General features: G+C 37.7%; 1 protein-coding gene across 1 annotated transcript in view; it reads right to left on the bottom strand.

The window, feature by feature from the left end:
• Positions 1-12,263, bottom strand: part of MED23 (mediator complex subunit 23) — a 42,447-nt gene extending 30,184 nt beyond the window's left edge. Inside the window, exons 1-10 of the mRNA XM_060029949.1 lie at positions 12,058-12,263; positions 11,675-11,706; positions 11,429-11,516; positions 8,557-8,681; positions 6,359-6,470; positions 4,835-4,933; positions 4,163-4,264; positions 3,625-3,694; positions 2,231-2,343; positions 814-909 (exon numbers count right to left, since the gene is read on the bottom strand). Of these exons, the coding sequence (XP_059885932.1) occupies positions 814-909; positions 2,231-2,343; positions 3,625-3,694; positions 4,163-4,264; positions 4,835-4,933; positions 6,359-6,470; positions 8,557-8,681; positions 11,429-11,516; positions 11,675-11,706; positions 12,058-12,105 (885 nt within the window). The 5' untranslated portion in view covers positions 12,106-12,263. The remainder of the gene's footprint in view (positions 1-813; positions 910-2,230; positions 2,344-3,624; positions 3,695-4,162; positions 4,265-4,834; positions 4,934-6,358; positions 6,471-8,556; positions 8,682-11,428; positions 11,517-11,674; positions 11,707-12,057) is intronic.

Genomic DNA, 12,263 nt, shown 5'->3' with positions numbered 1-12,263 from the left:
TGTTGTCTCTTGATTTGATTAAAAAAAAGAATATTAAAAAAAAACAAACACCAAAAACCAAAAACAAAAACAATCCACCAAAAACAACTCTCATATCCCAAGAAGAAATTCATTTTAGTGGCCTTGGTCTCAGCATGGTCCTGCCAATTTCAAGCCCCGACCATACATGTATTCTCTAAATGGAATCAGTGGCTACAAAGCGGCCAGCGTATCGTTAGTCACAATACAACAGTAAGGTTGTGAACATACCTGAGCAATGTTCAAGGTCTAGAGCATTGGAGGATGGGCAGGACAAGACAGGACAGAACAAAAATAAAGGAAGAAAAAAAGAAAAGACAAAACAGTGACTATGAGGCCAGCCTCAAGGAACCCAGAGTCAGCACAAACCCTCCCACATGTTAAACCACCAAAAACAAACACACACCAAAAAGAAAAAAAAAAAATCAGCAATTGAGGCCATGCTGAAAATACTAAGGGTTATAAAAATAGACACCCAAACAACAAAAAAAGTCAAAAATTATGGTTAAGTCATGTGTAGGTTTCTCTGGCAAAAGGTATACTTGAAACTGGCCTTATAGAAAAAAAAGCAATGCAAAATAAACCAATTTTTAAAATATCTCCTTCTTAATTTAAATATTCTTAAAGCAATATATAAATGATAAGAACAATACATTGTTTAATAAACCATATATTAAAAAAAAAATCACCGAATAGTTCTTAACTGTTTTGCTCAGTTAGCTATAGCAAAGAAAAGAGAAAAGAATAGTGCAGATTCTATGCAGAATTTACTAGGTTTCTAGCACAGTACAGTACCTGCTTATTTAAACCTAGCATATTGCAGACCATATCCCTGGAATAAGGCTGCTCCAAAACATATCTCAACAAAGCAGTCTGTGGTTCAAACAGATCCTTTAAAGAAAATAAAGAAAATTATTGCTTCAAGATCAAAGTTAATGTTAATTCAAATAATTTGAAATTGGGATCAAAAAATCCTCTAAAGGCACTTGTTACCTTCACAGAGTAGGCAGTATCTAGTGGAAAAAAATCATAGGATTTTAGTGCTTACAATTAATCTGTTCCCACCCCTCATTTGATAAATGATGTAATTGAGGTGAAGGGACTTGCCCAAGGTCATAGAGGAAAAGTTAGAAATGGCTTCAGCTACAGTCACGTGGAAGTCTTAAGCATCACTGTAGGGAAAGGATTTTTTCCCCCAGAAATCTAATCAAAGAGGAATGGAGGCAGTTTCTATTCATTCTCCTACAAGTGTAAACATAGACATCATTTCCAAATTTGGAGAGGGCTTGATAGCACACGGGTTAAGAGTTCAAGTCCTGACTATACTATTTCCTAAATGTGGGGCCTTCTAGTCAAGCTACTACCCCACTCACTGTCTCAGTTTCATCATCTGGATAATGGAAATATTAAGATGATAGTTAAGAATAAAAGTTGTTGCAAAGTAAGCTCTTAAAACAGTGCCTGGCACATAGTAAGTTCACAATAAGTTCCTCTGTTTTCATTATTACTGCTATCATGATTGCAAATTCCATTTAGTTTTCCACTTTTTCATCTTCTAAGGTTTTGCTGACTAATATGCCAAGAACCCAGCATTGTCACTTTAGTTGCACTGTTTTACAATCCTCACTTTTGGAAGTTTCCTAATCACTGTCTATGTCATTTTTGACATGAAAACATGTACATGAAAACTATCTTGCCCTCCCCATACCCTGCTCTGTCACTACTCCAAACCCCAAGATAATAAAATAAATGTCCTATTTCATTATAGCTTTATGCCAAATCACACATTTCATTTTATGGATATTTGTGGATTTTTTTCCTTTGAGAAATTTCTACTCTACTTTTGTCCTCCCCTTCTGAAAAAAATCTAACAAACAGGAGGCTCACTCTTCAAATTTTAGGGACGCTGCAAATTCATTTGTGGTCCCTGCTTTGTAAAGGAAAAGTGAAAACAAGGAATCAATTAAAAACTTCAATTTTCTAACACCAAGTGCTTTGCCAGAAGTGGACCATTGGAACATAGACACCTGCAATATCATAAACCACGGGCTGTACTTGGATATTGAAATCATATGATAAACCATAAACTATCTTTCATTAAGTATTTACTTCTTCAGTCTATGAAGAGACAGTTTAGCATTACACATCAAATACTCCAGGATGAAGACTCTTAGACGGAACTTAGAAAGTTCCATCGTATTTAGTAACATACCTTATCATATGGCAAGAGGCCTTTCAAAGGAAAACGGAGAGTTGCAGGGTCCAATTTCCATGAATTACAAATGGCGCCTGAGTTATTTACAACTGGCAGAAGGCTGCAACGGCCTGTATGCATTACAAAAAAATGTTTCTAAATAAATGTGAACATAGCAATGCCTGGCCCTTCATTCACTCTACAACTATTTAATGAACATCTATGCTGAACCAGGCACTGGTTAAAAATATGTTTTAATTAGATATAAGTTTGGGAATTTTCTTTGATTATTTTTAGCCCAGATGGTTAAAGACCAATTTGTACAGGCCTTCTAAACGCACAAATGTTGCATTTGTCCAGGGACAGAGGTCGGCAAGCTACAATCCATGGACAAAATCCGCCTGTTTTTGTAAAGCTGTACTGGAACACTGTTGCTTTTGCACTGTAATGGCAGAGTTGAGTAGTTGCAGCAGACTGTATAGCCCACAAAGCCTAAAATATTTGTTATATCACCATTTATAGAAAAAGTTTACAGACGCTTAATCTAGGGTCAACCTGAGTAACTTTAAACATGATGCTCCTAGAAGCCTTAGATGTAGTATATGACCATCAATCAGTTCATGTATCCAAATGCCTGATAAATACTGTCACTGCGATGTCCCACACGCACCTCAAGTTCAACATAACTTAAACTAAATTCGTCATCATCCTTCTCAATCCTTCCATAATTCATTAAATGATGTCAATATCTACTCAGTTACAAAAACTAAAAGCCTAAGAATTATCTGTCTAGTGTCTGTTTAGTTTTTGTATTTCCAGTGTCCAGAATAGCACCTGACTCACAGAAAGTGCTAAGAACTTCATCATTGACTAAATAACGTCTATATTCCAGGCTGTTCTGAGGCCACCATGATTTCTAGAAATTATTCGGGAATATATATGAGCACTGCAAAAACTGCAAATCACGTGCTTATTTTTAAAAGAAAATTCTGAGAATCTAACAAACATGAAAAAATGGAAAACAAAATAAATGAAATACAGAGCAAAGGTGTAAATTGGAATGGGCTGAGAGAGTCAGATAATCGAGGGGCAGATCTACTGCGACTTCCAGTTGCCTAGAGATTCCATGGTGCTTTACTAGCTCTATTAAAAGTTCCCTCTAATCACCAGGAAACACATCTTCTAGAATGGTTCTATCTGAAGCTTAGACCAGTCCAGACAGTTGCTTTTCCTTCCCTGTACTTAACACACAAAGTACCTGAAGCAAGTAAAAGGACATTATTAAGCTCCTAAAGTTATACTAAAATAACAAGTCACCAAGACATGTATAAGATACCATCCATCAACTTTGTTCAATAGTCAGATCACTAAAGACCAGGTACTATTTAGTATATTTTGAATTATAATCCTACCGCAAATGGAGTTGATCCTTGCTGTGGGCCTGAAGGTGTCCACAAAGTCTGATACCAGGTTTCCAAGTAACTGACACAAAACAAAACAAAAAAGTATAAAAATAAAATCAAGATTGCTCTGAATACAAGAATCATTTACATAAAATGAGATAATATGTAAAGATTTAGTACAATTCCTGGCACATAAAATTACTCAAAGGTTAGTTCTCTTTTGCTTCCTTCCAAACAATTACTGACCAGTTCATTTCTTCCTGAATTAAGCCAGGTCATACCACCATGTTCTTAGCTATTTGATGAAGCTATGTATATTTCATCACATAATATATAAATTGTCTCAGCAGGATGGCAGAGAAATGAAAGAAATACGTATTACGTATTATCTAAGGATAAAGTGTTAAAAGAATAAGCACACAAAAAAATCACATTATTATCTAAGAATAAAGTGATCATTAAAAGAATAAGCACACAAAAAATCAGATTAATATAACGATTTTTAATAAAACTTTCTATTAAAAATTTTAGAAAATATCAAATTTACCCAGTGTGGAAGTTTTCCCTCAGGATATAATTTCCTGATCTCTGTGACTGCAAAATATGCTGGTAATAAACAAGCATTTCTTTCCAAGATATATGCTATAACCTAAGAAAAATAAGAGGGTGATGTTACTATTCTGACTAGTCCCACAGATAAGCCCCTTAAATGCAACAACAACAAGAACTATGGTATTAAAAAGTAGAGATATTACTTCATGGATTCACTGGGCTTAAACTGTAGCATAAAAAATTTGTTTATATGTGAATATCTAAAAATGAAGATTAATAAATACTAAAATGACTGCTGATAGTAAGAAACATTGAAAATGCATCAATTATTGGTAGACTCTAATAGGAAGGCAACAGACTAACAATTCTTGCAACATTAGTTACAAAGCACAAAGGTCTTTTAAGTTGTCCAGGCTGATGTTTTAAAATGGTTGAAAATACTTTAATATCAATATTGTTGCTTTCATAGTTAAAAACCATGAATTAATTAAAATATAAAATTTCCCTCTGAAATAACAATGGAAGTGAAATAGAACCTTTAAAACACGATTTTTGTAGAAGTAAAGAAATGGAACGTTTTACAAGCTACCATAAGTTTTAAAAGCACAGAACTATGTAAAACTAGACTTTTTTAAGGATATGATCAATGAATTGCAGACATGGTTACCTCTCTTGCTGCTAGAAGCTGCTGCACTACAGCTGAGCTCACTGTATTGGGAATTGTTAAGGTTTTCTCCAAAATCACTTTTAAGAGATCTCGAACACCCTGATAGAACAAAAAAGTCATAGGTTAAAATATAAAAACGTCCCCGGTGCTAGTTAACACATCTAAAGTTTTCAAGGTTATACACTTGGAAAAAAAAATGTTACCCTCAAGGTCACACTTTTGATTTTTTCTGAACCAGAGCTAACATTCCACCTCTTAACATTAACCCAAGACAGTGTCATGTTCCAAAGCAGAATTCTAAAGGATGGCTTGCAATGTGAATGAACGAAGAAAGTCACTTATAAATAAAAATTAAACTTCCCACACTCTGCTAAGCTTTTTTGACCATCACAACATTAGAAGAGTTTCTATTACTATGAGGGGCCAAAAAGTTTAATTTGAGCTTAACGGACAGAAATATATTTGAATATAACTTGAAAATACTCTGAAAACATGGACAATAATACAAACTTTCTGGCAGATGACCTTTTCTACTCATTCTCATTGCATATTCTAACTTTATTCCCCCTTCTCATCATCCATCACATACTTTAATCACTCAAACTTATCGAATAAGGCCATTCTGTTAACTGGTCATCCATATCTATCACCAGTTGCATTATTTCAGAGCAGAATCTGATACATAGAGAAGAAATTTCATTCCATAGTATAAACAATGTGATCAATCTTGTAAAAAAGACAGACAAAACATATATATGAAAGAAATTAGAAACAATTATAAAGCACCATACAAATAAGTACGGAGGTAAAAACCACATATTAATGCTAAGAAAAGTGAAGTACAAGTACAGAGAAAATAATCAGAAAAAGCTTCTTAGAATTAATTCAAGCCAATACTTATCAGTTAAGTCATTTTAGATTAGCAAAAATACAGACATAAAGCACAGGGTCAGGTATTGGCAAGTCTTTCAAAAAGGACAATAACAGAAGTGGCTTGAATGAAAGAGAGGCTTCTGCAGCTATGGAGCTCCTGAGATGTATTATGAGACACAATTAGAGACTGTATGCTGTTGTTTTTGGTCAAGAGCAGAGTGCTGAAGATACCAGTTAAGGAAGGAAATGTGTCCAAGGGAGGTCAAGGTGAAGCAGGACTTGCTCCCTTCATCAGCTGATGCCTGCATCTCTTCTCAGTTCCATACACACCTGCTCTGTGCTTTCATTGGAAAGGGGCCCCAACATCCTAAGATCTGTGGCATGAAGGGACCCAGAGTCTGCTTGGTGACTTCCCTACTTGTCACAGAAATTTACCAGCCACCCGCATTTTTAAGAATGTTGGGAGGGGAGCAGAGAAGCTGTGAGAAACACTGAGCAATTTTAAATCCCTTCAGTAGATACAACAAAAAAGGAGATTTTGTAAATGGTTCCACTTCATTTCTCCCATGTGAAATTATGACATGTACACTGAAAAAGTAATCACACCTAACAACGATTACTTTTTATATTGAATAATTAGGAAAAAAATACCTTGTAATCCACTCCTCCAATTATTTTCCGAACCAGTTTAAATGTTAAGGCCCAAAGCTGTGTTCTTTCCCATTCAAGTGTGTCAGAGTTTATCAGGGATTCACAAACCATCCTAGAAAAAAGCAATACCCATTCCAATTACAAGACAGAATTTTTGCAAGTTCTCTAATAGCCAAGGTCTGCATACTTTGGATATTATATTTGCCACAGTAAGGTTTTTTTTTTTTTTTTTGGCCGCGTTGGGTCTTCATTGCTGTGCGTGGGTTTTCTCTAGTTGTGATGAGCAGGCTTCTCATTGCGGTGGCTTCTCTTCTTGCAGAGCACGGGCTCTAAGGCACATGGGCTCAGTAGTTGTGGCGCAGGGGCTTAGATCTCCGTGGCATGTGGGATCTTCCCAGACCAGGGATTGAACCCACGTCCCCTGTATTGGCAGGCGGATTCTTAACCACTGTGCCACCAGGGAAGTCCCAGTAAGTATTTTTCATAAAGGTACATATTACTCAAGCACACTTTCAAAAAATTACGTATAGTATTATACATTTTTTACTTATATGAAAGACTAAACACAAAGTAGAACTAAATAATATTAATTACATTATATTTTTACTAGAAAGATACGTACCAAAAGCTATTGGTTAAATATTTACCATTTACCAGTTTGTGGCAAACTGTAGTTTTCCAAGATGGCTGCAAAAAGACTTTCGATCCCACATGCTCTTCTAAAATGTGACATTGATACTCCTCCCATGAAAAGTATCAGTGTCATTCTCTACCCCTCAACCTGGGCAGGCCTAATACTGGCAAATGGGATGCTGTATGACTTTCAAGGCAAGGTGATAAAGCTTCTGCCTAGCCCTCTTATGAATGCTTGCTCTTGGACTCCACTACGCTGTGAGAAAGTCCAGGTTACATGGAAAAGGCACATGTAGGTTCTGGCCAACAGTGCCAGCTGATGTCTCAGATGACAGCCAGGTATCATCCACCAGATATGAATGGGGAACCTTTGTCATGACTCCAGTCGTAGCCACTACCTGATTGCAATCACGAGACCTGAGAAAAAACTACATACTACTTGCCCAGTCAAGCACTATAATCGTGAATGTTAATAATAAAAGGATTATTATTGTTTTAAGCCACAAAGTATTGAAGTAATTCATCACACCGCAAAAGTAAACTGGAACCGACCGAGCAATTCCATTCCTGGGTATATAGCCAAAAAACCCAAAAACACTAAACTGAAAAGATACATGCACCCCAATGTTCACAGCAGGATTATTTACAATTGCCAAGATATGGAAGCAACCTAAGTGTCCCTCAACAGATGAATGGATAAAAAAGACATGCCATACATACACACACACACACACACACAGTGGAATACTACTCATCAATAAAAAAAGAATGAAACTGTGTCATCTGCAACAACATGGATGGACTTGAAGGGTATTGTGCTAAGTGAAGTAAGTCAGACAGAGAAAGACAAATACTGTATGATATCACTTATATGTAGAATCTAAAAAATACAATAAACAAACTAGTGAATATAACAAAAACAACAAAAGTTAACTGGAACAAGCTCATGAACGTGCGTGATTTTAGTCTCTGGACTGAAAGGCAAAGTCTGCCTGGTTTTGAGCACCGTAAGTATACAATTCTAAGAATACTGCATCCTAGAAATTAAAAATGAGATATTACAAAGGATTACTTGTTGAGCCCAACTTCCTTCTTCATTCCCTCAACCTATTTCTAAACATTAATAAAAAAGAAAATTCTGGGCTTCCCTGGTGGCGCAGTGGTTAAGAATCCTCCTGCCAATACAAGGGACACGGGTTCGAGCCCTGGTCCGGGAAGATCCCACATGCTGCGGAGCAACTAAGTCCGTGCGCCACAACTACTGAGCCTGCGCTCCAGAGCCCATGAGCCACAACTATGGAGCCCGCGAGCCACAACTACTGAGCCCACGCGCCACAACTACTGAAGCCTGGGCGCCCTAGAGCCCGTGCTCCGCAGCAAGAGAAGCCCGCGCACAGCAACGAAGAGTAGCCTCCACTCACCGCAACTAGAGGAAGCCCACGCACAGTAACAAAGACCCAATGCAGCCAAAATTAAAATAAATAAAATAAAATAAATACATTTATAAAACTAAGAAAGAAAGAAAGAAAATTCTTTAGATTGCTCATATTCACCATTAAACGTACCTGGGTGGAAGGAGACCAGTCTCGACCGCCATTGCTAAGCAGTCATAAAGAAAAGAAATTCTTTTAGGACTATGCTGGCCATGAATGAATTTAACAATCCACTGGATGCATTGCTCGTGAGATTCCTGGAAAATCAGAAAATGATTATGCTTTAGGTCTAAACTTACATTTTGTAACTAACAAATAGCTAACAGTACCTGGGAGTATACCAAGACTATGAATGATATACTCCATTATAAATTCATGGATGAAAACAAATTCTAAAAAAAAAAACTGAAAAAATTCAGATTTAGTACTTGAGTTATAGTAAGCTTAAAATCATACAATTATATAAACTTCCACCATTTTTACTACATGGCACCTCCAAAAAGAGTACGATTTTATTAACATATTCATGATCAATAGAAGACTCTAGCAAAGATTGTGTACGGCATTGTAAGCAGTGCCCTTACTGGCAGATATAAATATTCCTGTCACTGGGGGAAAAATCCACTATGAATTAGTACATCAGCCTCATGAGAATTTCATGAGTCTAATCCCTAAGAGCCCAATGAGTTATGAATCTAATGACATATCCAATTTCTAGACTTGCAAAACTTTAAATCTGATACCAAAATGTAGTACCCAAATCACAGATTATCTTCTAGGATATCCTCAAGATGTCCTGCTCCTCTGTGCTACCACTGTCCCTGATACACACTTCTACTGTTGAACATATAATGCTGATTTAGAAATACTTATTTTCTTCCCAGCTCCTCCATTAGAATATAAAATTTTCGAAGACAAGGGCTGTGTCTTAACTCATAAAATGTTTAACGAATTATTAAAATATTAAAGTATGTCATAAAGATGTTCAACATCACTCAGAGAAATGCAAAAATAAAACCACACTGAAATAAAATTTCTCCTGTTTTTAGATTGGCAAAGATCAAAAAGTAGATTAACATTCTATTACGAGGCTCTAGGGAACAGATACTCTTATACATTGCTATCGGGAGTATAAATTGGTAAAACCCTTATGGAAAGCTATTAGGCAAGTTCTATAAAAACTACACATAGACATACCCTCTGACCCAGCAATACTATAAATTTATTCTGTGTCCCATGCATAAAACTGTTCATTATAGTATTATTTAAAGTGAAAAAAGGTAAGAAGCAACCTGTCAGTTGGTAGGAGACTGGTTAAATAAAGGAAGGTGCAGCCATATAATAGAACATTATGTTGCTATAAGAAAGCAAGAAAGGAAGGCAGAAGTAACTCTTAATGGATCGATGTAGAATTACTTTGAGAATTTAATATTAAGAGGAAAAAAGCAAGGTGTTAATGAACAGTGTACACGGCATATGAACATTCTATAAAAATGATTCTATGCATAAAACACTTCTAGGGGCTTCCCTGGTGGTGCAGTGGTTAAGAATCCACCTGCCAATGCAGAAGACACGGGTTCAAGCCCTGGTCGGGGAAGATCCAACATGCTGCAGAGCAATTAAGCCCCTGCACCACAACTACTAAGCCTGTGCTCTAGAGCCCACATACCACAAATACTGAAGCCTGTGCACCTAGAGCTCGTGCTCTGCAACAAGAGGAGCAACTGCAATGAGAAGCCCGTGCACCGCAACGAAAAGTAGCCCCTGCTCACTGCAACTAGAAAAACCCTGCACGCAGCAATGAAGACCCAATGCAGCCAAAAATAAATAAATAAAATAAATGTATTAAAAAAAAAAGAAGGAAACATGAACTGGGAATGCTGTTTGCAGACAGAAAAAGAAACAAGCAATTAAGCTAAGAAAGATGGAAGGCAGATTCATCATTGGGTCCAACCCTTTGCATTTTGTACCGTATGAATATATTATCTATTAAAAGATAATTAGGGTGCTTCCCTGGTGGCGCAGTGGCTAAAAATCCGCCTGCCAAAGCAGGGGACACGGGTTCGAGCCCTGGTCCAGGAAGATCCCACAAGCCGTGGAGCAAGTAAGTGTGTGCCCCACAACTACTGGGCCTGCACTCTAGAGGTCACGAGCCAGAACTACTGAGCGCATGTGCCACAACTCCTGAAGGCTGCGTGCCTAGAGCCCGTGCTCTGCAACAAGAGAAGCCACCACAATGAGAAGCCCGCACACGGTGACTAAGAGTAGCCCCCACTCGCCGCAACTACAGAAAGTCCACGTGCAGCAATGAAGACCCAACGCAGCCAAAAAATAAATAAATAAAAAGAAAAAAAAATTAAAAGTAGAAGAAATTTAAAAAAACGAATGCATTGAAACTCTGTGATTCATGTCTGAGTAGCAAGTCGTAACCACCAGCAGCTCAAGTGCAAACAGTTCTCATTTTCCTACCAAAATGCACCGCGAGAAGATAAGGTACTACTGGACTATGAGCTCTTTAAGGATCACACACTTTGTCTTTTTCAAGGCTGCATTTTCTGGTGAATGTTCTCTGTTACTAAGTTTTACTGCTCCTTTCCTCAATTTTATTATATCTTTGTACCCTTATTGTGGCATCTTTGTATCAATGCTGGGCCAGTTTCCAGTTCCTAAAAATGGAAAATTTTATCCATTACACTCCCTAACACAGCTGTTTAGAAGTACACCAAATAAATCAGCATAGGATCAAAATGGTTTTATATAATCTAACTTGGGAGAGATTTATAAAAACAACTCACTGTGCTGTCGTCAACCTGATTTTTCAATACAGATTCTCTACTGGAAGAATACAAATTGAAACAAATGGAAATCAGAATTGACAAATAAAAGATGATGACAATTTTATTTCTCCTTTTCCAGAAAGACCTTAACAGCAACATCAAAGAAAATGTGAAAAAAGAAAGGGTCAAAATTCATCAGCTGAGTGTATTAAAAATGCAGAGCTCACCTGAGAAAGACCACCCCAAAACTGTCTGAAGGCCCCCAGACAGCTAATTAGTTTTGTTTTTTCATCTTCAGGGGTGTCCATAAACATGCTAAAAAACAAAGATAGCATTATTTGCCACTAGTTTTACAAAGGTAATTCAACATAATCAGAATAGTGGATCTTAAACACCTCCAAAACAGACCTAAATAAAATCTTACAAAGATACACTCAGGTAAAAACACAAAAATCTGCCATGCATATACTCACCCAGGGAAAGCCTCTTCTATAATTTCCGTTTTCTGTTAAAAAAAAAAAAAGTAAACGACGTGAATTTTGTTTTTTTAAAAAGAGAGGGGGAGGGGCGTGCCCGAGCAAAATAATACAATGCAACAAGGGCAAGTCACCTTAATCAGCAACGCGCAGAAACAAACAATACCTGCCTGCTTGGCCTGTAACAAAGGGTGTTGTGGATTTCAAAGGAGACTTGGAATTGGACAGCAGTTTGAGAACTGCTCAACCGTTGCACACATACACGGTTTCACAACAAAGAAGAGATGGAGGAGAGGTTGCCCGGGCCAGGTTTCATGAGTCGTTGCCCGCGAGCCACCCCCTCTCCCAGCCATCGTCCTGTCCCTGGCCGTTCCACTCACCACCACCTCCTCAAAAATGCTCTGCAGTTGCGTCTCCATCTGGACCATCTCCCCCGCCTTCCTTGGACACCAGGCGCGCTGCCCGGGTCAGACCCGAGATCCGGCAATGGAGGGGCAGAGGGCCGCAGATGCCTGTAGAAAACCTCAGCTCGCCGGGGTCAGTTTCTTCCCCAAGCGCCCAGCTGAGTCCGTCCCCTGTTTGTTGC

Source organism: Delphinus delphis, chromosome 14 (genome assembly GCF_949987515.2).
Source record: "Delphinus delphis chromosome 14, mDelDel1.2, whole genome shotgun sequence".
Lineage (NCBI taxonomy): Eukaryota > Metazoa > Chordata > Mammalia > Artiodactyla > Delphinidae > Delphinus > Delphinus delphis.
This window is presented reverse-complemented; position numbering and strand designations above follow the sequence as displayed.